Source organism: Aphelocoma coerulescens, chromosome 2 (genome assembly GCF_041296385.1).
Source record: "Aphelocoma coerulescens isolate FSJ_1873_10779 chromosome 2, UR_Acoe_1.0, whole genome shotgun sequence".
NCBI classification, from domain to species: Eukaryota; Metazoa; Chordata; class Aves; order Passeriformes; family Corvidae; genus Aphelocoma; species Aphelocoma coerulescens.
The window spans coordinates 2,318,171-2,342,086 of NC_091015.1; the positions used below are offsets into that span (position 1 = coordinate 2,318,171).

The 23,916-nt window shown below is 52.2% G+C and overlaps 1 protein-coding gene across 4 annotated transcripts in view; it reads left to right on the forward strand.

Moving 5' to 3' along the window:
* GJC2 (gap junction protein gamma 2) overlaps positions 1-23,227 on the forward strand; it is a 37,544-nt gene extending 14,317 nt beyond the window's left edge. For 2 of the 4 annotated variants that reach the window (XM_069006225.1, XM_069006224.1), the window contains one exon: positions 17,213-23,227. In XM_069006225.1, the coding sequence (XP_068862326.1) occupies positions 17,233-18,480 (1,248 nt within the window). In that variant the 5' untranslated portion in view covers positions 17,213-17,232 and the 3' untranslated portion in view covers positions 18,481-23,227. Of the gene's footprint in view, positions 1-4,511; positions 4,553-13,499; positions 13,590-17,212 lie in introns of those variants that run through there. The other 2 variants (XM_069006227.1, XM_069006226.1) reach the window with 2 other exon arrangements.
* The last annotated feature ends 689 nt before the right edge of the window (positions 23,228-23,916 follow it).

A 23,916-nucleotide genomic window follows, 5' to 3' on the forward strand; every position in this document is an offset into this window, starting at 1 on the left:
CCCCTGGCTCTGCTCTGGCTCCAAGCTCCGCAAACACCTCTGGAAATGGACGTCACCGGCACTTCCAGCAGCAGCAGAGGGGTCAGTTCCTGTGGGATGGAGGCTGCTGCCCTCATTTCAATAGGTGGAACTAGGTGTAGTTCAGCTGCCCCTGTTTTGAGTCCAACAGGGTGATTTAGTGCCTGGAAAGGCCTGAAATATTTTGCTCTCAGTGCCTGACAGACGATGGCCGGCAGGAAACGAACGCGCCACGCTCCAAGGCAGGGCAGGTTTTGCTGGTTCTCTAATTTTCTGCCAGGTTTTGGAAATTCTTGGTAATTAAATGGAGGGCAGAAAAGAAGGGCTTTGGCCAAAGGAGAAATCCCACTTGGTCAGCGGGATTTTTGGAAGGGGTGGAGTGAGGAGCTCTGAATGGGCAGCAGCAGGACAAGGGCTGCCCAGGCTGGGATCTGCTCTCCTGAGGGTGCTGAGATGCGGTGTCAGGTGTGCCAGGAGAAGGCCTGCTCAGTCTTGGGGTCAGCAGCACAAGTAAAAACAGTGGGGATGGACACAAAGCAGGGTCTGGGGTCATGGCAGGGTGATGCCATGGCATTTTGTCATGGCAGAAGAGGCACATCCACACAGGAGGCAACGATGGAACTGGCTGGGATCAGGTCCCTCATGGGACAGGGTGACAGTGCCAGGAGAGGCGTGGAAGAGAGACCCTCTGTGGGATGTCCTGGGCTTGGTTTGGATGTTGACCCCACCAGGCAAGTCCCTTCCCTTGTCCTATCTCAGCCACCCTCCATCCCAGGGCTGCCTGGTGCTGATGATCCTGGTTTGCAGGACTCTCACTGCTCAAGAGAAGACAAAAACAGTATTTCCCTTGTCTTTGGGAGAGGGGGAAATCACAGAATCCTAGAATGGCTTGGGTTGGAAGGGACCTTGAAGATCATCTGGTTCCCAAAAGGAGGATGCAGACACCAGTCCCATTACCTCGCACACGCTGAGCAAGCACTCCACCGTTGGAGCTAATTCCCTGTGTGACACAGGGGTGGAATAGGGAATAAAGGGCATGAAACAGGGATCTCCTGCTCATTTCTGCCTGGAGTCAGCACAGAGTTGGCTGAGCAGCACTGACATGAGCTCCAGAGGATGAAGGTGGAGGCTTCAAGGCTTTGAGGTCAGTAGGGAGCAAAAAAGCAGCCAGGAAAAGAGATGAGAATGGATGCAGATCTGCTTTTAGATGACACAAGGAAGCTCAGAGGCTCCGTATTTATCACAGCTTAGCGAGTCAAGTGCCACCAGTCAGGTGTGGGACTGCTCCTCTGGCTCCAGCCCTCCAGCAGAACATGATTTGGGGTTTGGTTTATGTCCCTTAAGTTGTTTCTTCTTCAAGTTTCTCAGAAACACGGATGGTGGTGTGGTTTCTTAATTATTTCGTTCTGGAGGCTGAAGGGAGGATGGCTTGGAGAGGAAGGGAGGGAAAGAAGCAGAGATGGAAAGAGTGAGTTTTCATGAAGACCCTCCCACCACTTCATCTTCTTTCCTCAGCCTCTGGTAATGGCCAGAGTCACTGATTGCAGCTTTTCACTCCTGAAAATTCTCAGGGGGTTTCCTGGAATACCGAAATGTGGTGGGCTGGGTGCCCAGCCAGTGACCACCCCAGTGATGAGGATGGACCTCAGCTGAGCAGCAACAAACTGAGACATGTCCCAAAAGCTGCCTGGAGGTCAGAGACCCTGGAGTGGCATTTTTAGGATCTATTTATCACTAACTGAAGGAGAACCAGTTTGTTTTTTTTTTTTTTTCCTTAAATACCCTCTTTCCACAGCATTTTCCATGCTGTTTGCCTCTTTAAACTTAGCAGAGGAGGCTGACCCAGCCCTGGGCTGGCAGAGGGGGTGGAAGAAATGTGAGCACCAGCCTGGGAGCCTGGGAAGGGGCTCGCTGCACGTCATGGGGGGATTTCAGCCTTATTGTGAATTAAACCATGACTGCAACATCCTCTGTGTCCCATCCCCAGCCTCGCAGTGGAGCTTCAGGCATTCCTGCCTGGGAACCAGCCAAATTCACCAGGGGTACCTGCCCTGCCAGCAAGAGCCCCCCACATCCCAGGGGTGGTGGAGGGTTTGGTGTGAGCAGGGCAGTGCTCACCTGAGCTCCTGATTTCTCTACCAAAACCTGCACCCATGGGCCTGGTGCTCCCTTGGGAAGATCTCTGCATTCAGGAGCAACCTGAAAACAAAGACAGAAACCCCATCTTGCTGCCCCCTTGTCTCAGGCTGTGGATCAGCCCCGAGCACGGGAGCACTGTTGGCTCAGGCTACAGTGTCAGGTATGGAAGGGCTGTCCACCTCCTCCATCTTCCTGCCTTCCCCTTCCGCCTCAACGTGCTCATTCATGAAAAATTCCCAGCTGGATGGACGTGGGGAGAGGAATCGATGTTGGCGCGTTTTTTCCCCCACGTCAGCCAAGGGAGGTCGTAGGCTCAGAGGGATTTAATCTTTGTTTTCACAGCTGGATCCCATATTATCCTTTCTTCTCTCCAGCTTTTTACTGCTGCCCGTTCCCCGGAGCAACCTGTTGGGAAGCAGAGCGTGTGCTCATGTGGAGCACAACCTGCTGTGGCTGCCCGAGGAGCAGCGAGCGCGGCTGTCCTCCCCCGGGACCCGTGAGCTCTCCAGGGGTGCCCAGGACAGGATGAGGAGCAACGGCCATAAACAAAACCACAATGAGTTCCACCTCAACATGAGGAAGAACTTCTTTGCGTGGGTGGTGGCAGAGCTCTGGAACAGCTGCCCAGGGAGGGCCTGGAGTCTCCATCTCTGGAGACATCCCAAACCCACCTGGATGAGTTCCTGAGTCACCTGCTCCAGGTGACCCTGCCTTGGCAGGGGGGTTGGTCTAGGTGAGCTCCAGAGGTCCCTTCCAAGCCCAGCAATTCTGTGATTCCATGACCTGCACAGCCCCGTGTGTTCATTAAGGATTTGGGCTGTAAGGGATTCTGTGCTCCTGCAGTGGGGCCATGCAATGGATCCTGGTTGGGGAGGGAGGAAGGTGCCATCCCATAATGGTCCCCTGAGGACACCTGGCTGCAGCCCAGATCTCCTGGCTCCTTTTATCCTGGCACAGGGTGGGGTGAAGGCAACTGGGTAGCAGAGACCAACTTGGTCCATCCTTTGGTAGGACAGGGCAGGGAGCAAGGTTGGGAGCGTCTGCCTTGGGCTGGAGCGTGATGGGATCATGGGATCCCCTTGGGATCGTGGTCCCAACCTGGGCACACCATGGCTTTGGGGGATGCTCTAGGGTTTGGTGGAAGCGCGGTATGGATTGGTGGTGTGGTGTAGGGTTTGCTGGTGTTGGCGTAGGTTTGGGGGTGTTGGGTAGTTTTTCATGGTGCTGGTGTAGGTTTGGGGGTGCTGGTGTGGGTTTGGTGGTTCTGGTGTAGGGTTTGGGGATGCTGGTGTAGGTTTGGAGGTGTAGGGTACGTTTGGTGGTGCTGTTGTAGGGTTTGGTGGTGCTGTAGTAGGGTTTGGGGATGCTGGTGCAGGTTTGGTGGTGCTGGTGTAGGTTTGGTGGTGCTGGTGTGGGGTTTGGTGGTGCTGGTGTGGGGTTTGGTGGTGCTGGTGTAGGGTTTGGTGATGCTGGTGTGGGGTTTGGTGGTACTGGTGTAGGTTTGGTGGTGCTGTTGTAGGGTTTGGGGATGCTGGTGCAGGTTTGGTGGTACTGGTGTAGGTTTGGTGGTGCTGGTGTGGGGTTTGGGGGTGCTGGTGCAGGTTTGGTGGTGCTGGTGTGGGGTTTGGTGGTGCTGGTGTGGGGTTTGGGGGTGCTGGTGCAGGTTTGGTGGTGCTGGTGTGGGGTTTGGTGGTGCTGGTGCGGGTTTGGTGGTGTAGGGTAGGTTTGGTGGTGCTGGTGTGGGGCTTGGTGGTGCTGATAAAGGTTTAGTGGTGCCAGTGTAGGTTTGGTGGTGTGGTTTATGTTTTTGTGGTGCTGGTGTAGGTTTGGTGCTGCTGGTGTAGGTTTGGGCATGCTAGTGTAGGGCTGCCAGTGCAGGGTTTGGTGCTGTGGTGTAGGGTTTGGCCAGCCTGGCAGACAGGCTGGGGGGGGCTCATGCCCACTGTGGTGGAGGGGGTGGAGAAGGTGCTGCTGGAGCCCCGCTGGATGCCCAAAGGACTCCAGCACTGCAGATCTCAGAGTCAGCCTTTGCTTCGAGCAGAAGCGTGGCTCAGGGCCAGCTGGCCCTGGCTCCATTCCCACCTGGATGCCAGCCTGGGGGCACCTTCTCCACTATCCCACTCCTGAGGGGACAGAGGGACACTGATCCAGTCCGGCGAGCTCTGGGGATGGACAGACACGTGGTGTGTCCCTTCTTGGCACGGGGGACCCGGCGCTGTCCAGATGTGAGGCAGGAGCCGCTGACCTCTGCGGCGTCAGCGGGTGGGGGCTCCTATGTAAACACATCCAGGAAGGTTCCCGTCCCTTTTCCACCCCGTGCTCGCCCTCGGATCAGACCCTCCTCGCATCAGGACCTTCAGCCCTCGCCGATGCTCCATCCCGGGGCTCCGGGAAGGTACCGTGCTGCTCGCCCAGCCCTGGGCTCTCCTCTGGCTGTTTCTCTCTCATCCTCCTCTCCTCTGCATGTAAACCTGGCCGTGTAATTAAATCTGTGCATAATTATCTACGGGGTGATTTAAATATTTGCTGGTGATATCGCTGTAATGAAATATCTCAGTGAGCAGAGGAGGAACCTGCCCTGGTCATGCTGGGAACCCGGCCAGAAGGGTAGGAAAGCACTTATGGAAATAATGTTTCCTTTTTTTCCTTATTTTCTATTTTGTCTGTTATCTAAGAACAGTTGGCAAGAGCACGTCCCAGCCATTTGCTGCCTTATTTTTCACGCTCAAGTCTCTGTCTTCCCTTTTAACTCTGTTTAGGTCTAATTAGTAACGGGGAAATGGGCCACAAAGTCACATCTAAGTGTCTGGGACTTCTGCTTTGGCACTTTCCTTCTTGTCTTCATAGAATCCCAGAATGGTTTGGGTTGGAAGGGACCTTAAAGATCATCTCATTCCACGCCCCTGCCATGGGCAGGGACACCTTCCACTAGATCAGGTTGCTCTAAACCCCCTCCAGCTTGGTGTGGAACAGCTCCAGGGATGGGGAGGGCACAACCTCTCTGGGCAACTTCTTGTTGTCTTCAATACCCTTTTAAAGTTGATGTTTGATTTCTTTACCATAAAGAAAATCTGGTGTCCAGGTGTCCAGGACTGAGCTCAGGTGGACATTTTGGTGATTTAGGGTGGCAAGTCTGCAGCAGATTTATTTGGGGAGGGCACAGGGATGGGTTTATATGGTGCAGAGAAGGGTTTGACAGCTGTTCCCAGCCCTTGTTCCTATTTGCACAAAACTTGGATCATGGAGCAGTCTCACTGTTACAGCTCTGTCTGACCTGGCAAGTCAGAGGCTTCTCCAAAGCCAAAAGATTGGGAAATTGATAAAACAGATATCCCAGCAATGAGTGGTGGAATCTGTAGAAAGGTTTGGTATTTCAGATATTATGGTTCTGATGAAATTTTGTCTTATCTCACAAGTTCTGCTGCCTGAGCTTCACCTCAGCTCCTGCAAGCAGAACCCTTGTGCTGTGTGATGGGTTTGGGAGACCAGAGGAGGGTCACCAGGGTGACCAGAGGGATGGAGCACCTCCCCTATGGGGAAAGGCTGAGACAATTGGGATTGTTCAGCCTGGAGAAGAGAAGGCTTCAGGGTGACCTTGGAGCCCTTTCTTGTGACTAAAGGAGCTCCAAGAGAGCTGGAGGGACAGGACAAGAATTTGAATTGATAGAGAGTAGCTTTAGATGAGATATTAGGGATAAACTCTTCCCTGGGAGGGTGGGGAGGCCCTGGCACAGGGTGCCCAGAGCAGCTGTGGCTGCCCCTGGATCCCTGGCAGTGCCCAAGGCCAGGCTGGACATTGGAGCTTGGAGCAGCCTGGGGTAGTGGAAGGTGTCCCTGTGCATGGCAGGGGATTGGAATGAGCTGGGCTTTAAGGTCACTTCCAACCCAGTCCATTCTGGGGTTCTGTGATTGCATTCCTGGCAGAGCAGAGTGTGACTCAGCACCCTGAGAAGAGGCCACACCAAAGCAGGACCTTGAGGCTGCTCCCAAGCACAGCAGCTCTTCCTAAGGACTCACACGGGGTCTTCAGCCACCTTAGAGTTGTTAAGGTTGTTTAAAGAGCAACACATGAGCCCTGCCCCAAGGATGGTGCAGGACAGGGCAGGCCCCAGTGGTCCCAGTGGCCAGGGCAGCATGAGGGAGCATCCTGAGAACCAGGCAGAGCATGGACCTGATGAAGGTACCTGGGCTGGGTCCCGTGGGTCCTGTTCTGCAGCAATTTATGGGGCACTTGCTTACTGCAAGCTCCTGGCCTTGTTAGGGTGGAGAGATTTCTTTAATATCAACTTTGGTTGGCAAATTACAGATATTTTTGGGGTTGTAAAAAATTAGAATCATAGAATTGCCTGAGATCATCTCCAGTCAACCCAACACCATCATAACCACCCCTAAGCCGTGTCCCCAGGTGCCACATCCACACAGTTTTTGAACGCTTCCAGTGATGGTGACTCCACTGCTGCCCTGGGCAGTCTGTTCCAGTGTTTTACAACTCTTTCCATGAAGAATTTTTCCCTAATATCCAATCTAAACCTTCCCTTGAGGCCATTTATTCTTGTCCTGTCGCTTGTAACCTGAGAGAAGATAAAAACATGAAATACCTTTTCTCATGGCTGTCCTGGCTGGGTGTGAACAGGCCATCCCATCTGTTGCAGTGGCTGTCCCTGTGTCTGACATGGATGAGGTGTGGGATGACAGAAATTACACCATCATTTTTTCCACTGGAACTGCTGAGAAAAAAAAAAAAAATAGAGTCAAACTCTCAGGGTCAGCAGCCTGACTGTGACATTGCAAAGCATTTTCCACACACAAAACCCCCTCCAAACCTATGAGTACTGCAAGAGGAGATGGGTGAGGAAAGCTGGAGGATGCATGTCCTGCTTTCAAAGAACCATGGAATCATGAATGGTTTGGGTTGGAAGGGACCTTAAAGCCCATCCAGTGCCACCCCTGCCATGGCAGGGACACCTCCCACCATCCCAGGCTGCTCCAAGCGCCATCCAACCTGGCCTTGGGCACTGCCAGGGATCCAGGGGCAGCCACAGCTTCTCTGGACACCCTGTGCCAGCCAGGAATTCCTTCCCAATCTCCCATCCATCCCTGCCCTCTGGCACTGGGAAGCCATTCCCTGTGTCCTGTCCCTCCAGGCCTTGTCCCCAGTCCCTCTCCAGCTCTCCTGGAGCCCCTTTAGGCCCTGCAAGGGGCTCTGAGCTCTCCCTGGAGCTTCTCCTCTCCAGCTGAACATTCCCAGCTCTCCCAGCCTGGCTCCAGAGCAGAGGGGCTCCAGCCCTGGGAGCAGCTCTGGGGCTTCCTCTGGACTTGCTCCAACAGCTCCGTGCCTTTCTTGTGCTTTGCCTGTGTGGATCCCAAGGACAGAACTGCTCCACCTCCACTGTGGGGGTTGCTGTCTTTACCCTCAAGATGTGTCTGTGGTGTTGCTGCTCCCTTCCCCCTCCCTCTTCCCACACTGACACCGGGAATGTGGTTTTCGTGCAACCGAAAAATCAGGGAAAAAGTTCCTTTCATCCACTTGGCACCAGGCAGGGACCTCACCCAGCAGCCCTTGAATGGAGCTCAGAAGCCATGGCTGAGCTTCCAACCTCTCCTGACCCCTTTTCCTGGGGTTCTTCCAAGCTCCCTCCCAACGCTCCATCTCTGCCGATCCACAGGTGTTAGGGGAAAAAGCCACCAAACCCACACCTTTCTGGAGCAGCCAAAAATGTGTCTGTTTGCCTTTTTTTTCCAGCATTCCCTAACCTTTCCCATACACCCTGGCCCTTTTCCTCTGCCCCCACCTGCATTAAGGCACCGCTGTGGGGTGAACTGTGGATGGAGGAATGTCCACATGGACAACAGTGGGAGGAGGAGATGAGCTGTGAACTTTTGCACGGCCCATTTCGCCAGGGGATGGATTTCCTCTGGTTTTAATTGAATTGTTTCAAGGGTTTTTTTCACTCTTTTGTACAAATTCAGGAAGGTCTAGAGCAAGTCAAGCCTGGCTTGGCTTCACAGGGCTGGAACACCGACTGGAAAGTTTATTGCTTCCTGTTATGAGAGCTCAGGGAGTCAGGATGGGATTTCAGGAGAAACATGGGCAGCTCTAACTCCAGGGATGACCCCGACGGGTGGGGTTGGAGATGGCCTCTCCTTCCCATTGCTGCTCCAGCTACTTCAGGAAAGGGAAGCAAATAGAGGAGGGAATAATGGCTCGATTTGGCCTCTGGCTGTCGAGGCAGATGTTTTCTTTGGAGCAGGAATAGATGCCGAGGAAAATGCTATAAAGGGCTTTGCTGAGCCACGTCCCAGGGCTCCACCTGAGTCCTTTCTTGCCACCTCTCTCCTGTGTCATCTCACCACCTTGGACACTTCAGCAGAAAGGTTCCCCTCAGAAAAATTAATGTGGTTTTTTTCCTCAACACTGAAATTTATCTCAAGAATGTGTCCATTGCAGTGAAATTTTCAGCTGGGAAGGGCTGGAATAAATTGCTTCTGCTCTCCAGCCCCAGTTTAAACATTTCCTCTGGGCTTTTCTACTTTGGAATTTAAATCTTATTGTTATTTAACCATATCAGATTAGTTTTTCCGTAATTTTCAAAGTGAAGTGATTGTACCTTTCTGCAGTCATCAGCCAGCGTATCTGAAGGAAACTTTTCCCTGATTTTCAGCAGAAATGTTATTTATCCTGCTAGCAGCACTGGCTTTTTGCTCCAGGCACAAACCAATGCAAACTTCACAGAAATTCCATTTTCTGACCTATCTTCTGTGCTAACTGAGGCATAACTGTGGTCCAAATGTCATGGCAGCTCAGAGCCAGAATTTACATTTTCCAAGTGCATGAAGGAAAACATCCCTCACCTCGTTTTCAAACAGTCTTACATTATTCAGCCAAAATCCCCACGGGCTTTGCAAAAACGTGTAAGACCAGATTTTCTCTGTTTCATCCTTGTGAAGAGCCAGAGACCAAGCACATAATTCTTTCCCAGATCAAAACCTTTTTGGGTTCATCCAACAAGCAGAGCCAGATGCAGGATAAAAATCAACCTGATGATGAATAAGTAGAAATCTTGTCTTTCTGTCCTTCAGATGACACGTTTGCATTGGGATTGTCATCACCACTGCCCTGAAAAGTCCACACAGAGCTTTGTGATGAAGCAGATTTTTGCAAATGACCCTGGCACAGCTTTTCCTGCTGCTTGTAACTTGGTTTTTTTACGAGAGTTAAGGTTCTGGCTGAGCTCTTAGGATGCGAGCCCTGATTAGCCCCAAATCTTGGAGAGCGCCCAAAGCTCTGCGTGAAGGAGGGAAGAAGTTTGCACAACTGGGATGGTTTTGGTGTTAAGTCAGGGAGTGTGGTGGGACTGAAAGGGAGCCTGGAGGCCCTGGGCTGGCGTGGCTGTCGAGCAGCACCGGGGCCATTCCCACCTGCTCCTTCCTGTCTCTGCTTCCCAGATCCTGAACGGCTCCCTGCGACATCCCCGCTTGTCCCCGACCCCGTCACCCATGAAATTGTTGGTTTGGTTCCTGTTTCATGAGGAAATGGGCTGTTTCTGTCCCCAGGCATGGCCCCTCCACCCATTAACCCAAGTTCTATCCCAGTGTGTTGCTTCCATCCTTGCTGGGAGGTGCTGGCCCGTCCCAAAGCACACAAGAGATGTGGCCCAGCCACGTCACCGAGGCAATGACACAACTTGGGTCCTTGGGGATGCAGCTTGGGGCCTGGGGTTGCTGGAGGCTCTGGAGACTCCAGGCATGAAGAAGGGGCTCCCATGGGAGCTGGTGGCCTCTTTCCCACCAGGAAATGCAAATGGAGGTGTCCCAGTGGAGCACACGCTTGGACCTCTGGTCCAAGGAACCTGGTCCAGTGGAAGGTGTCCCCAGCCACAGCAGGAGGTGGAACTGGAGGATCTTTGGGTTGGTTCCCTCCAACCCCAACCATTCTGGGGTTCTCCACAGTGCTCCCTTTACCTGGTCCTATCAGCCAGGCATGTGCTGGTAGAAATGTCAGATTCGCAGTGCTGGCTTGAACCAAACTGGTTGAAAATGAGCCCGAATCCTCTTCCGAACCCATGGATCCCCCCACACCTGTGTGCTTGTGGGACAGCAGCTCTGAAAGCAGAGGAGGGGGTGGAGGAAAGGAGGACACATTGAGGAAGGGGGCTGTCCCTCCCTGAAGCCCCTCTCAGAGGGGATAAAACCTCGGCGTGCCTCCCTTGTGACTCTGTCACTCACTGACCAAGCTGGAAACCCCCAGATCCCTTTTTCTCCATAACTGCCACCAAACTACTGGCTAATAAGAAGAATAACACAGTTCTGTGGATTTTTAGTCTATGTAAATGGGGAAAGAATATTTTCCAAATCCCAATATTCCTTTTTAGCAGTGCCTTTGCCACACTTTCCATCACAAATCCCTTTCAGAGTGGACGGCACCCACAGCCACCAAAGGTCAGGATGAGTCCTGCATCCAAAAGTCAGGGAAAAAAGTTTAGTGAAGTTAATCCAACAGGAAAAAGATAAGAACTAAAACTGCTGCTTCACGTTTTGCTCTCACTTGTGGTGTTCAGACATTTTTGCTTCTCAGATGAGAAATTCCATCATCTCAAAAGCCCGAATCCAACAATAATCAATAAGGTAAAAAGTTGGCATTTTAAATTTATTTTAATTTTGTGACATTCATCTCAACACAGTGGCCTTGTTTTAAAAACAGGCTTATCATTCACACAAAGATGCATATCTTCACTGCATTTAGTTTAAAAACGGACCAAATTAACATCCAAGAGAGAAAAATTAGAGAAGAAAAGGAACTGTCAGCACAATCCAGCACAGAGCTTTGTAGGTTTGTGCTCGGAGTGGGTAATTATGGTCACTCCTCGCCCCTGACGTCGCAGGGAGATGTTACACCAGCTCTCATTGCCATTGGCGACAGCACTTACTTCTTTCAATAGGACATTTAAATAAATGTGTATAGATCACTGCTCTGAAACACAGCCGGTGCCTGGGGAAGAGGTGGCTTGGAGAGGTGACTCCCAGCAGCAGCCAGAATTATACAAAGCTCCATCACATCCCTTCCCCTCTGTCTCCTCTCTTTTATTCCCATTTCTCATTGCCAGGCACTGAACTGAGGACACGGATGCTGCAGGGGTGGGGTTTTCCCTGTACACTCATTTATGGCTCTGCCTCCTGCCTTCTGCCTCCTTCCCTGGGTGATGATTTGGTGATGGGAAGCCCTCAGTCCCTGCCAGTGTGATGGCTGGAGCTGCTGGGCACGAGGCTGGAGCAGGAGCAGATGTTGCCTGGCCTGCCTGAAGCGCAGATGCCCCAAAAATCTTCACCCAGCCGCGAGTGCCGTGTGTATAAACAACCCTCATGGCTAGAAAGCAAAGAGCCTGGAAAATCTGCCTGACCCACGGGACTGGGACCACGCTGAGCTGCCTTTTATCTCTGAGCAGTCCTGCAGAGCCTGGGAGTCGTTCTCAGCTGGTTATTTTTAAATAACCAATGACACCTCCCCGCAGCTCCATCCTGCACCGGCAGCGGCGGGTGGGACTTTCACCACAGGTCCTGGGTGGGAATGAGCTCCTGGTGGCCGTCCCTCAGCTCTGGTGGATGTTACAGGGTGTGGCTCTCAGAAGGAGCAGGTGTGACATGTGCTGGAGGGTCCCTGCTTGTGGGGAATGCACCCAGAGAACATTCAGTGGCCCCTCTGGAGTGACCACGAGGTGACCCACGGCTGTCTCCAGAGCTGAAGGACCTTGAGAGGAAGGAGGTCACTGCCCCAGTGTGCTGGAGGCCAAAGCCAACCCCAGGAACATGCAGGGATAATGTGGCCTCAGCCTGCTGCAAGTTCTCACCCTCTCAGTGGGAGATTTCCAGGGAGGCTGGAGTGGGTTTGGAGATCTCCAGCCCTGCTGCTCTCCTCTGGAACCTCCCTGTGACCTTTGAGAGAGCAGCTTGTCAGTGTGCCGTGTACTGAAGCTGAAACATGAAGCCAGGGTTGTGATAATTTAACTTTTTTAGAGGTTTATTCCCCCAAAATGCCTCCCCAAATCTGGTTTTCCTGGTGTGGCATATTCCCACAAAGGTGTGTGTTCACCCCTACACCTCACTGAGCTGATAGGGCTTTTCCTGCCTATCTCAGGTGACTAATCCCAAACAGGGAATTAACTGATCAGTAATGTTAAGTGAGTAATTAGTTTATAACAGAGTTTTATAAGAGAAAGCCTTGAGGAATGTTGCTGCAATAAAGGGCGGTGCAGATGCTGCTCCTTGCAAGAGCATCCACACAAGCTCCAGTGAGGAAGAACTGCCCTTCCACATCCATTTGGGCTCTTTGGGAAACCAGAGGTGTGACAGCAGGGTGAATATGTGTGAATATGATATGAATGATATGAATATGTGTGACTATGATATGAAATATCCCTTTGTCAGCACCAGGGATGAAGGTTGCAGATAAACCATATGGTTTCCAACACCCCCTTAATCCCAGTGCCAATCTTCCCGTGCTTTCTCCCTCAGAGATCTGATCCTTTCCATGACCTGGCTGCTGCTGTTGCCTCCTTCTCCTCCTCGCTGACCCTTGGGTGGACTTCCTGCCTGGGCTCTCCATTTCCACCTCAGCAGACACCCAGAGCCCTGATTCTGCTGGATCTGCCAAAGCTCCCCGTGGATGGAGCAGCTGATCCTTGCACCATCAGGGTGGAGGTTTTCTTCATGAATACCACTTGCCTTAGGCTTGGTGTGCACCCCCATCCTCCCAATTCCTTCTTGCAGCTGCAAAGAAGCCAGAAAGGCTCTGTTGGTGCTCAAAACTCCTTCCCCATCCTTCACCTGCTCCCTGCTCCCTCCACCAGCTTGCAGAGAGAGGAACCACCTCTTTCAGGGACAGCTTTTCCTGCAGCAAAGCAGGAGCTTCAGGGCAGTTTTTCCCACTAGTAAGCTTTCCCTCCTTTTGTATTATTTCCCCCCCCCACAACAGCCAAGGAGCTTTTGCCAAAATGTGTTTTCCACATGTTCCCTATTAGTAATGCTCTCAGTCTTACAAATCTGTTACCAGTGCCACAAGCTGATGCTATTAATTCACTCCCAACCGACACAAGCAAAATTCCAGGCAGCGTTCCTAAAACCAGAGCCGGCGGCTTGTTTGGATTTAAAACCAATGCCCCTCTCTCGCCTGGTGTGTGTGTAGAGCACCTTCCCAGCTTCTCCCGAAGCTTGGCGAGGGCAGGAAGGTCGGGACCGGCCCCGGGGGTCGGGCAGGGGCTGCCCCGCAAAGGCGGGGTCTGACAGCGCCTTAAATACTTCCCTGGAGCTCCGCTTGCCAACCACTGGAGCACGGCTGGACCGAGCCGGCGGGGTTTATCTAGGGCAAGGCGGAGGGATTGGAGGCACAGGAATGTCGGTGGAGGAGGGAAAGCCACCGCGAGAAGCACCATGTCTCTGTAAGTAGATTTTTTTCCCCCGTTGTTTTCCCTGCTGCTCAGGCAGCGGTGAGAGAACCATGCAGAACGGAAGGGCATCCACCTAGCACAGATTTATATATATATATTTTTTTTTTTTTTTTTCATTCTTTGGCATATTTTAGACTCAGGTTTTAAAGTTTTCCCAGTTCCTACAGCTGTGCCTGCGATTGTGTGGAGGGGTCAGCGGGTTTTGGGAAGTCACCGTGGTGAGAACGTGGAGCCAACAGCTCATTCCTGTACTGGCTACACACAGTTCTGACTACTTTAGGGGTTGCTGGTGGTTTGAGCAGTCCAATCCCTCCTCTGTAGCTGTTTTGAGGTGAAACTTGCACGCTCTGTGTGTTTCATATGCTGTGTGTCAGAAAATCTGGAGGTGGCATGTGATGATGGATGAGTGAATGAATGGATTTCAAAGCCGGAGGGACGGGGAGTCCTTTCTTTGGGGAGATAACTGAGATGCATGAACCACCTCATCTCACCCATCTACCTGCTGCAGATCTACACAGATGGGGGTTTTTTCCCCCCCAGGCTGCATAACTTTCACACTGCACAGAGGAATTGGGTCTGAAGTGAAGCAGATGGACGGCTGCAAAATCCATGTTCTGTGCTTGGATGGTCGGGATTGTGAGGAGAGGAGACACAGCCTTTTCCTAGTGCCAGTCTATTCATCAGCACCGTGAACAAATCTTTCTTTGGAAGCTTGTTTGATTTATAATTGATTCCAAAACACTGTGGTGCACTAAACCCCCACCCCAGCAATTAAAAGCATTGAAATCTCACAGTTTAGTCTTTGTAGCCAGTGAGTCCTAAAACCCACTGGAAGTTCAACCAAACAGATTTGTAGGGAGGGGTTTTTACCTCATTTCCTTCGGCTCCCACTCTCAAATACGATGCCAGGAGGGCAGGTGGACACACAGGGGTGCAGCATCAAGGTGTGACCCCTCACAGTGGGGTCCCAGGGGCGCAGGAACAGCTCGGGGCTGTTTCCTGCAGATGTTCCTGCCGATCCAGATGTGCACAGAGGGCTGAGCTGCAGGGGCAGTGGCAGGACCCACAGCTCAGGGTGGTGGAAGGCAGCCAGGGATGGTCTTCTCAAAGCAACGACCCGTCACTTCTGTTAATTTGCAATTTCCTTCCTTTTCCTTGACTCGGGAGGTTTGGGAGCATTTTATTGGGTGCTCCTTCCTAAAATGTGTCTCCCAGAGGAGCCAGTGGATGCTTTGATATCAACCCTGATAAATGTCAGTTCAAAACTTGAATATTTACCCCAAAAGCTGTCACAGCCTCGGTCAGACCCTCCCTGCCCCAGCAAACAGCTCCTGGGAGATGAGCTGGCGCTTTGGGAGTTGCATCCCTGAGTAACACTGGCTAAATGGTGAATTATCCTTGGTGTAGGCTTCAGAAACCCTTTAGGGGAGCCCTGAATTTGGAATGAACTGCTCTACGGGACATTAAGTGTGTTTTTAAGGACAATTTGGGGCTTACAGCTAATTTGTGGTGCAGACAGGAGCTGCTGGGGCACTGGACACCTGCATGGGGCCAGCCAAGGTGGGGCTGGACCCAACCCTGCCTCATCCAGACCCGGATGCTCCACAGACAGATGCACCATGGCCCACACCCAGCAGGGTCTTCCCTTCCCAGCCCCCTGTCAGCTGGAGCTTGGCTGAGTGCCTGGATTGATCCCACAAATCATTTAACGCCCCATATCTGAATGTGAACACAACAGAGGAAGGGTTAAAGACCCCTTAGGGTGTACCCACAGTAAGGACGCAGAAAAAGGCACTCAAAAAGGGAACTTCCCCATCTCACCCCTGAATAAACCCAGTTTCCTCAATAAATAAAGAATATCTCTGTGGGCATCACTTCCCATGTCCTGCACTGGCTGAACTGTCCCACCTGCGCAGTTGTACCGACCAAGGCATCACTTTTGGGGCAGGAGAGGGGGATTCTGGTCCCAGCAGCTTTGGGGGTTGTTGCTCTTCACCTGGTATGTCGAGGGCAGGGAGGAGAACTTCCCCACCTCTCCTTCTGCTTTATGACCCAGCTGTTTCTCCCCTCCCTGCCTCGGTTTCCCCAGCCCCAGGACAGGAATAGCACCATCTGCAGAGCGCTCCCACAGGCTCGGCCTGCCGTGTGAAGACTTGGGGGCTTGTGTTCGCAGGGGATTTGTTTGATCTGGAAATAGCAGGGTTGGAAAATTCCATCTGCCTGCTCTCGAGAGCCCTCGACAGGGGCAGCGCGAAGGCGAGCGCTGAGCAAACCAGTGCGGAGCAAACTGGCTCTGCTTGGCTCCTGTCCTGGGAAGCAGTGGGAGCAAAATCGCATTCCAGAACAGCTGGATGTGGAGAACAGAGTGGGGCATGTTTCCCTTCCTGCTCCCATGTGGCTGCTCCCACCACGGAAACCCTACAGCACAATTTTGTGTCTCCAGTGGTGCAAAGCCAAGTTCAGGCCAGGCTTGTGTCTCATGGCATCATCAAGCCAGGTTGGATGAGGCTTGGAGCAGCCTGGTCTAGTGGAAAGTGTCCCTGCCCATGGAACCAGATGATCTTTAAGGTCCCTTCCAACCCCCCAAAATTACAGGATTCTGGGATTTTATGATCATTTTCCCCCCTGGATCTTCACCCCCACTCAGCCATGTTCACCCAGCATGGAGAGTTAGGGTTGATGTCCATACTGCTTCCACATAAGAAAACAGCTCCTTTCTCTTCTCTTTTTTCTTCCTCCTCTGTTCTTTAGGTCCAGGTGCTTTTCCTATCGCTCTCATCTCTCAGTATCCGTGCCAATCAAGCACTGAAATTGCCTCCTGTCTTTAGTGCTGCCTGAGGTCACCCAAGGAACTCAGGCTGAGGCCCCACTCCAAGTTAAGCTAAACACAAAATGCTTATTCCAAGCTCTTCCTCCCCAGCTGTCCAGGTCTCCTAATAAATGCATGGTTTTCTCTTGAAAGCTTCTCAAGGTTTATTTTTGAAACAGTCTGTATTTGATTAAAGTTTTGTTTTGTTTTGCTTTGTTTCAAGAGGAACTTAAAAGGGTCGTCAGCCTGTAAACATAAATATTCCCATTCTTTTGCTGATTCTTTGCATTTTTCTGGGCTTGCTAATGAATGATGTTTCAGTAGGACAAGTCTCTGTGATGTGGGAGCATCCTCCACTGCTCCAGCCCTGACCACCCTTTCAGGGAAGAAATTTTCCCTAATACCCAATCTAAACCTCCCCTGACCCAGCCTGAGGCCGTTCCCTCTCTCCTGTCCCTGTTCCCTGGGAGCAGAGCCCGACCCCCCCCCGGCTGCCCCCTCCTGTCAGGGACTTGTGCAGAGCCACAAGGTCCCCCCTGAGCCTCCTTTGCTCCAGGCTGAGCCCCTTTCCCAGCTCCCTCAGCCGCTCCTGGGGCTCCAGCCCCTTCCCAGCTCCGTTCCCTTCCCTGGACACGCTCCAGCCCCTCAATGTCCTTCTTGTCGTGAGGAACCCAAAACTGATCCCAGAATTGGAGGTGTGGCCTCACCAGTGCCCAGCACAGGGGACGGTCACTTCTCTGGTCCTCCTGCTGGCACAAGATGTGACCTCACAGCTCTGGTGTTTTATTTCCCCCTCTCCCTGCAGGTTATAACTGAGTAGCCCTTATGACCAACATGAGCTGGAGCTTCCTCACCCGCCTGCTAGAAGAGATTCACAATCACTCCACCTTCGTGGGGAAGGTCTGGCTCACCGTGCTCATCGTCTTCCGCATCGTCCTGACGGCGGTGGGGGGCGAGTCCATCTACTCCGATGAGCAGAGCAAGTTCACCTGCAACACGAAGCAGCCGGGCTGCGACAACGTCTGCTACGATGCCTTCGCGCCGCTGTCGCACGTCAGGTTCTGGGTCTTCCAGATCATCATGATCTCCACGCCCTCGGTCATGTACCTGGGCTACGCCATCCACAGGATCGCCCGCTCGGCCGAGGAGGAGAAGAAGTTCAAGGGGTTCAAGAAGAAGAAGCAGTTTGCCCTGAACTGGCAGGCCGTGCGCAACATGGAGGACGCCATGGAGGCCGACGAGGAGGAGCCCATGATCTCCGACGACGCGGCCGAGCACGAGAAAGCCAAGCCCAAGCCCAAGTGCAAGGAGCAGCAGAAGCACGACGGGAGGAGGCGCATCCAGCAGGAGGGACTGATGAAAATCTACGTCTTCCAGCTCCTCACCAGGGCTTCGTTCGAGGTTTGCTTTTTGATAGGGCAGTATTTGCTCTACGGTTTCGAGGTGGAAGCTTATTACGTCTGCAACAGGGTCCCTTGTCCCCACACCGTGGACTGCTTTGTGTCCCGGCCCACGGAGAAGACCATCTTCCTCCTGGTGATGTATGTGGTGAGCTGCCTGTGCCTGCTGCTGAACATGTGTGAGATGTTCCACCTGGGATTCGGGACCATCCGCGACGCCATCCGCAACCGGAAAATCAACAGCTTCCGGCAGCCTCCCTACAACTACGCCTACCCCAAGAACATCTCCTGCCCTCCCGAGTACAACCTGGTCGTCAAATCCGAGAAGTCCACCAAGATCCCCAACAGCCTGATGGCCCACGAGCAGAACTTGGCCAACGTGGCTCAGGAGCAGCAGTGCACCAGCCCGGACGAGAACCTGCCGGCGGATCTGTCCACCCTGCACAAGCACCTGCGGGTGGCCCAGGAGCAGCTGGACATCGCCTTCCAGAGCTACAGCAGCACCCAGGCCAACACGCAGCCCTCTCGGACCAGCAGCCCCGCCTCGGGGGGCACCGTGGTGGAGCAGAACAGGGCCAACACCGCCCAGGAGAAACAAGGTGCTAAACCCAAGGCCTCCTTGGAGAAAGGCAGCTCCAGCAGTAAAGATGGGAAGACGTCTGTGTGGATATAACTCTGTCAGGAAGGCGAGAGGGCAGCGTGAGCGGGGTTTTTATTTTGGTTTGTTTCTGGTTTTCGGTGTTATCTCGAGTTCGTTTCGCAGGGCACGGTTTTTGTGTGGAAGTCAAGAGAGTAAAAGGAGCTTCGGACCAATTTAGTGCTGTCTTCCAGTGTGTTAACAAAAGACATTTCTTCCCTGTTTCCAACGTGTTCTCCAGCTGGGAACCTCCAGTGAGTGACAGGAACCTCCAGTGAGTAACAGCAAACCCCCCACACCTCCCAGCCCTTGGGTCACCACCAGCAGAGACTGGACAATGTGCTGTGGTGGGAAGAGGAGCTGCTGGTGGCTCAGGAGGAAAGTCAGGCTGACAGGGATCAGCCACCCTCCTGCATGGCAAGGCTCGAGTGCTGCAGGCAAGGCAGTGTTTAATTACTAAATACCCTTAATCAAATTAATTTCTGATCCTTTGATAAGAAAACCACTGACATATTGCACGGACCGTCATGGCAGGCTCACAGCTGATGGCCTGCCTGGGCTGGCAGATGCCAATGAAGGCCTCGCTGGATGCTGTGAGCCAGGAGCTGGCACCCACACCAGGTCTGGGGCAGGAGCAGCGTGACTGCCTCACACAGGGAGACCTAAAACCAGCACAGGGCTGAAGGTTTCATCTTTTCTTCCTCTGTGTCGAAGCAAAAAGCAAATCTGCTCCAAACCCACAGGAGCGAGCAGTGACATTGCGTCCTACTGGTGCCTGTGTAGCACTTGCTACAGATGTGATGGGAATTGTTGCAGTTACAGAGTTTTTAACAAACTGCTGCTTCACATCATCAGAAAGTGCCTTTATGCAACCAGGAAAACAAAAGTGTAAAGGGTTTAGGCTCCTTTACTTGCTGAATTTTAGACGATCTGCGTCGGCAAATTTGTTTTTCTGATTAATTGAGGAAAAGCACTGTTGGCAAATCTGTTTTTCTGATTAATCAAGCCCTTATAAATAGTGGCAGGTGGCAGATCTAGGCATAGCGTGTCTCTGGTGTGTGTGTGTGTGTGTCCATGTATAGATACAGGCACGCACGAACACGTGCGTGTGCACATAGCCATAGCGAGATGGGTGTAAATGTAATATCAGCCCTCTGCTCCTTCCACAGCCTTCCACCTCCCCTGGGAAAACCCAGCTGCTCCAGGACTGGGGCTGATCTCATCCTGGAGCAGTCCCGGGGCTTTTAGCCTCCAGCCCCACCTGGGGAACTGGGAGGATTCCCACATTTGCTTGGGGGCAGGGGTGCAGAAGGTCTGGTTTCAGTGGGGACAGGACCAGGACAGCAGCAGGAAGTTTTTCCCGAGTTTATGAGGAGTTGTTTTCAGCTGGGCTTGGCTTTAGGGTGGTTTTCATGCACTTACAGTACTTGGGGTGCATGTTAAGATCAAGCTGCTGAGCTCCAAGGCTCCTACTGTGCTTTGTCAGGGTGGTTTCATCATCACCACAGGGAACCCAAACAGGCAGAGCCTTTAAGATCAAACCTGTTGCAGAAGAAGTTAATTCTCCCTTAACACAGCGCTGTCCCTGTGGCAAGCTGTTCCCTCAGGCTGTGCCAGTATGTCTTATCCATTGGATATTCACGACTTCTCACTGGACATCACCCTCATGTCCTTGAGATCAGTCCCCAAAAGCCCTGAGGATGCCTGTTCCCCGAGTGCCCAGCCCTTTGGCCATTCTTGGGAACAGCAGAGAATTTGGATATGCCCTTCATCTCCTGGGAACCTCGGCTGAGCTGTGCCATGCAGTAGAGAACAGTCCTGGAAGCAAAAAAAGTAGAATTAAAAGGAAAGCAGAGAAACATCCTACGAGGTACCCAGCAGCTAATATCCAGCTCTGTGGCTTTGTGTAACAGTCTGGGGAGCACTTCCAGGCTTGTTCCTGGTCCTTCTGAAGGCATTCATTGGTAAAATGCCTGGAATGCTGTTTGCTCTTGCTGCTGGAGATCTTCCCCTGACAAATGGATAACTAGATCCAGGAGGAGGATCAGCACAGCAGCAGTCAGTAGGAACATCCATCCATCCCCTTCTGCTGGGAATTTTGCTGGAAAGGCTCAAAAAGGTCACACCGTGGTGGTGGGGAGGCAAACATACCCAGCCACGCTGTTTGTCCTCGTCCCGTGTGTGGGAATGTGCTCTCTGCTGGCTGGGGGTGTGCTGGGCAGAGCAGGAGAGGCTGGGTGCTCACAGGGCTGCTGTCACCTGGCAAAAATGCCTGCAGGGCCACGGCCCAGGCTGCTGGGGAGGAGAGAGAGGAGATCCTGGGTGGAAATTTGTTCCCTGGTCACTGCAGCTGTCCAGGGCATGAGGTTGTCCTCTGCATCAGTGGGACTTCTCTTTTATTCCCAGCCCTGTGTCCCAGGGGAAATCGTGTGCATTTAAAGTCGTGATCCCAAGGGAAGGATGGAAACTCTGAGGATAACCATGGTTGGATGCTGCTTGGGTTCTTCTGATTCCTTTTCCATGAGCAACAATACCACAGCCCCGGATAAACTTGTGCTTCCCACACGACGCTGGAAGGCACTGTCCCATGCAGGAGCTGGGATTCAGGATTTCTGCTGCCCGTACCACCAACACCTCCCTCAGCACCAGACATGGCCTGAGCACTTCCTGGTGACTCAGATCTGCCCCTCAGCTCCTGCTGACCTGCAGAACCCCCCAGGAGTCACCACACCAGGGATAGGAATGTGACTTCCTTGCTCTTGCTCCAGGAAACAATCTTGGCAAACGCCTCGCTGTGGGGAAAGGTGGGGGGCAGGGCAGATTTTGAGCCCAAACCCCCAAACTTGGTCACAGAGACCTGATCAACTCCTTAAACCCAGTCTATGCAGCAGGGCTGCATCTGCTGGCCCAGCAATAGAGGTGGGCAGTGCCCATGGGAGGAGATTCTGGGTTCAGAGCAGGAGGATGGGAAAAGACCATGGATCTTCTTGCCAACTTGCCACCATCAAATGACTCCCTAAAGGGCGACATGAACCCCCTCTCTGAAACCCCATGGAGACATGGAGAAGTCTCATGCCTTTAATCTCTGCATATTTTGGGTGTTTGGAGACTGCTTTCACCCTCAAATCTGCTTTAAGCTGAACACCTCCAGTCTCATCAACCTTTCTCCAAGGGCTGCTTTTCTGGTGTGGTTTTCCCTGGTGTCTTTGAACCAACACCAGCCACTCCACATCTTCCCAGCAGCGTGGCAGTGCCAGTCCTTGTGCCACCTTCCCTTCCTTCTCCTCTTCATGCACTCTGGTCCTCCCCAAAACCCCATCTCCTGCAGGCCTGGGGATTGCTCCCCTCTCCAGATGTGTGGCTGTACAGTGGGGACCTTCCTGGCATCCTTCAAACCCCCTTTTTATGGTCACACAGTGAACCAAGGGGGCTCTGAGTGACCCGTGGGTCCTGCAGAGGGTTTGGAGCCTTTTCCCAGCTGGTGTCACCCTCACATCTCATATGCACATGCTGTTTTCCACAGGGAGAGTCAATAACTGCAATATTGACGAGTACCAGACCCAGGGCAGACTCTTGGGGGATCAATAATCCCCTCGTCGGGCAGGGACACAGGGTAACCACTCCCAGCCCCGCTCATCCCTCAGGCCTGGAGTATTTCCCTGCATAACATCCCTTCCCAATGGGAGCTGATCCTGATTTCCCACGTTTTCCAAGCGTTTTGACAGGGACTCAAGCACAAGGGTGTATTCCCAGCAGGAATGCTCTGGTGTCATGGGTGCCTGGCAGGGATGCAAAGTTGCCTGTGAGGTACCAGCCAGCCTGGAGGACACTGCAGATCCTCTGAGGCTGGGGAGGAGGGATCCCAGTTCTCCCAGATCCCATCTGGGCCACACACTGCAGCCAGCATGGGTCAGACAGACCTAGGAACAGAAAAGATTATTATTATTCTTTATATATATACTGATTTGCTCACTTTCCCCCTCCCTTCTCTACTCTGTGACCTCTAAACCCTTTAGGATGTTGGGTTTTCCCACTGAGTCACTGCCACAAAGGTGACCAAATGCAATGATGACTCTGCAGGAATGACTCCTTTCGGGGCAGGAGCAACAGTCCCTTCTTTTATCCTGTCAGCTGGGGCAGGAAAAGGATGGAGCAGCAAAATGTTCATAGCCACAAGCAAAATCCCCACCACAACCGTTCCTAACTCAACCAGCAGCTCAAGGAAATTCATTTGGAGGGCGGAGCATCAGCCATGGAAGAAATGCCAATGACATAATTAATGCTTTGCTTTTTTTTGTGTGTGTTTTCTCCAGGTAGCAGTTTTGTCCACACACAAGACAGATTTAGCTTTGTGGCTGAACTAATCGTAAATTCTCTCACTAAACTTGGTCAGATAAAGTGCCCACACTTATATTTCTCTTCTTACCATTCAGGGCCAGGAATGTCCCACAAAATCCAGATTACCTTCTTGCTTGCATTGCATTCCACTGGGAAATACTTGAACTTAACTCAAGGCCATAACCAGTCTGTGCTGTTACAAAGCATCTGGGATTGTTTTCTTCTTATTTTTTTTGGTTGTTAATTTTTTTTTTAATGTACTAACTGTATTTGTACTAGAGATTTTTGGAGTATGAGGTTGAATCTGTAAGTATTTTTCAGTGTAAATGTTACATCTGGGCTGTAGTTAGAATATGAAACACTGGTCAAAAGGGAAAGGGACATCAGTCCAACTCAACTGTGGCTATTCCACATCCATTACTAATAACATGGAATAAAACTTACATTTTGTTACAGTATGTAAAGCGTGTGGTGCTTGCTTGAGAAAGGCTCTGAGTGATGAGAAGAAATCCTTCTCCACCTACGATTTGCCTGTTTTAGCCACGTAGGAGCTCTGTTTTCCCTGATATGGCTACAAATCATCACAAAATAGTTTTGCCTTAAGAAGCGTTTGACCTTCGCGTTGTTTGGGATGTGTTGTCTCCCTGATGAATCACTGCCTGCAGATCCCTGGGGCACAGAGCTCAAACTGCTGAGGGAAGCCTGGGCTTTCAAAAGCAAGAAAACTTTGGGGAATCTAGGAGAAACTGATGATTCAGGCTGAGCAAACGATGGGAAAGCACTTTGTGAGAGAGCCTGGCTTTCCAACCACCTCGGTCTTCGCTCCTCCCGTTAAATCACAGGCACCTTCACTCACAGCCCCTCTCCAAATGTCCTCAGGAAAAAAATCCTGGACAAAAACATGCATTTTTTTCTGTTTCTCTGGAAGTTGAGCTAAGTTGACTACTTCTTTGGCATGAGCAGGCCATGGTCCCACCAAGGGACTGGGAAGAGCCGAGACCAGGTTGGACGGGGCTTGGAGCAGCCTGGTGTGGTGGGAGGTGTCCCTGCCCTGGGGGTTGATAGAGACTCATGGAAGGAGGAATGGCAAAAGTAGCCTTCATCCAGTAGTATTTTGGGAACAGGCAGAGTAAT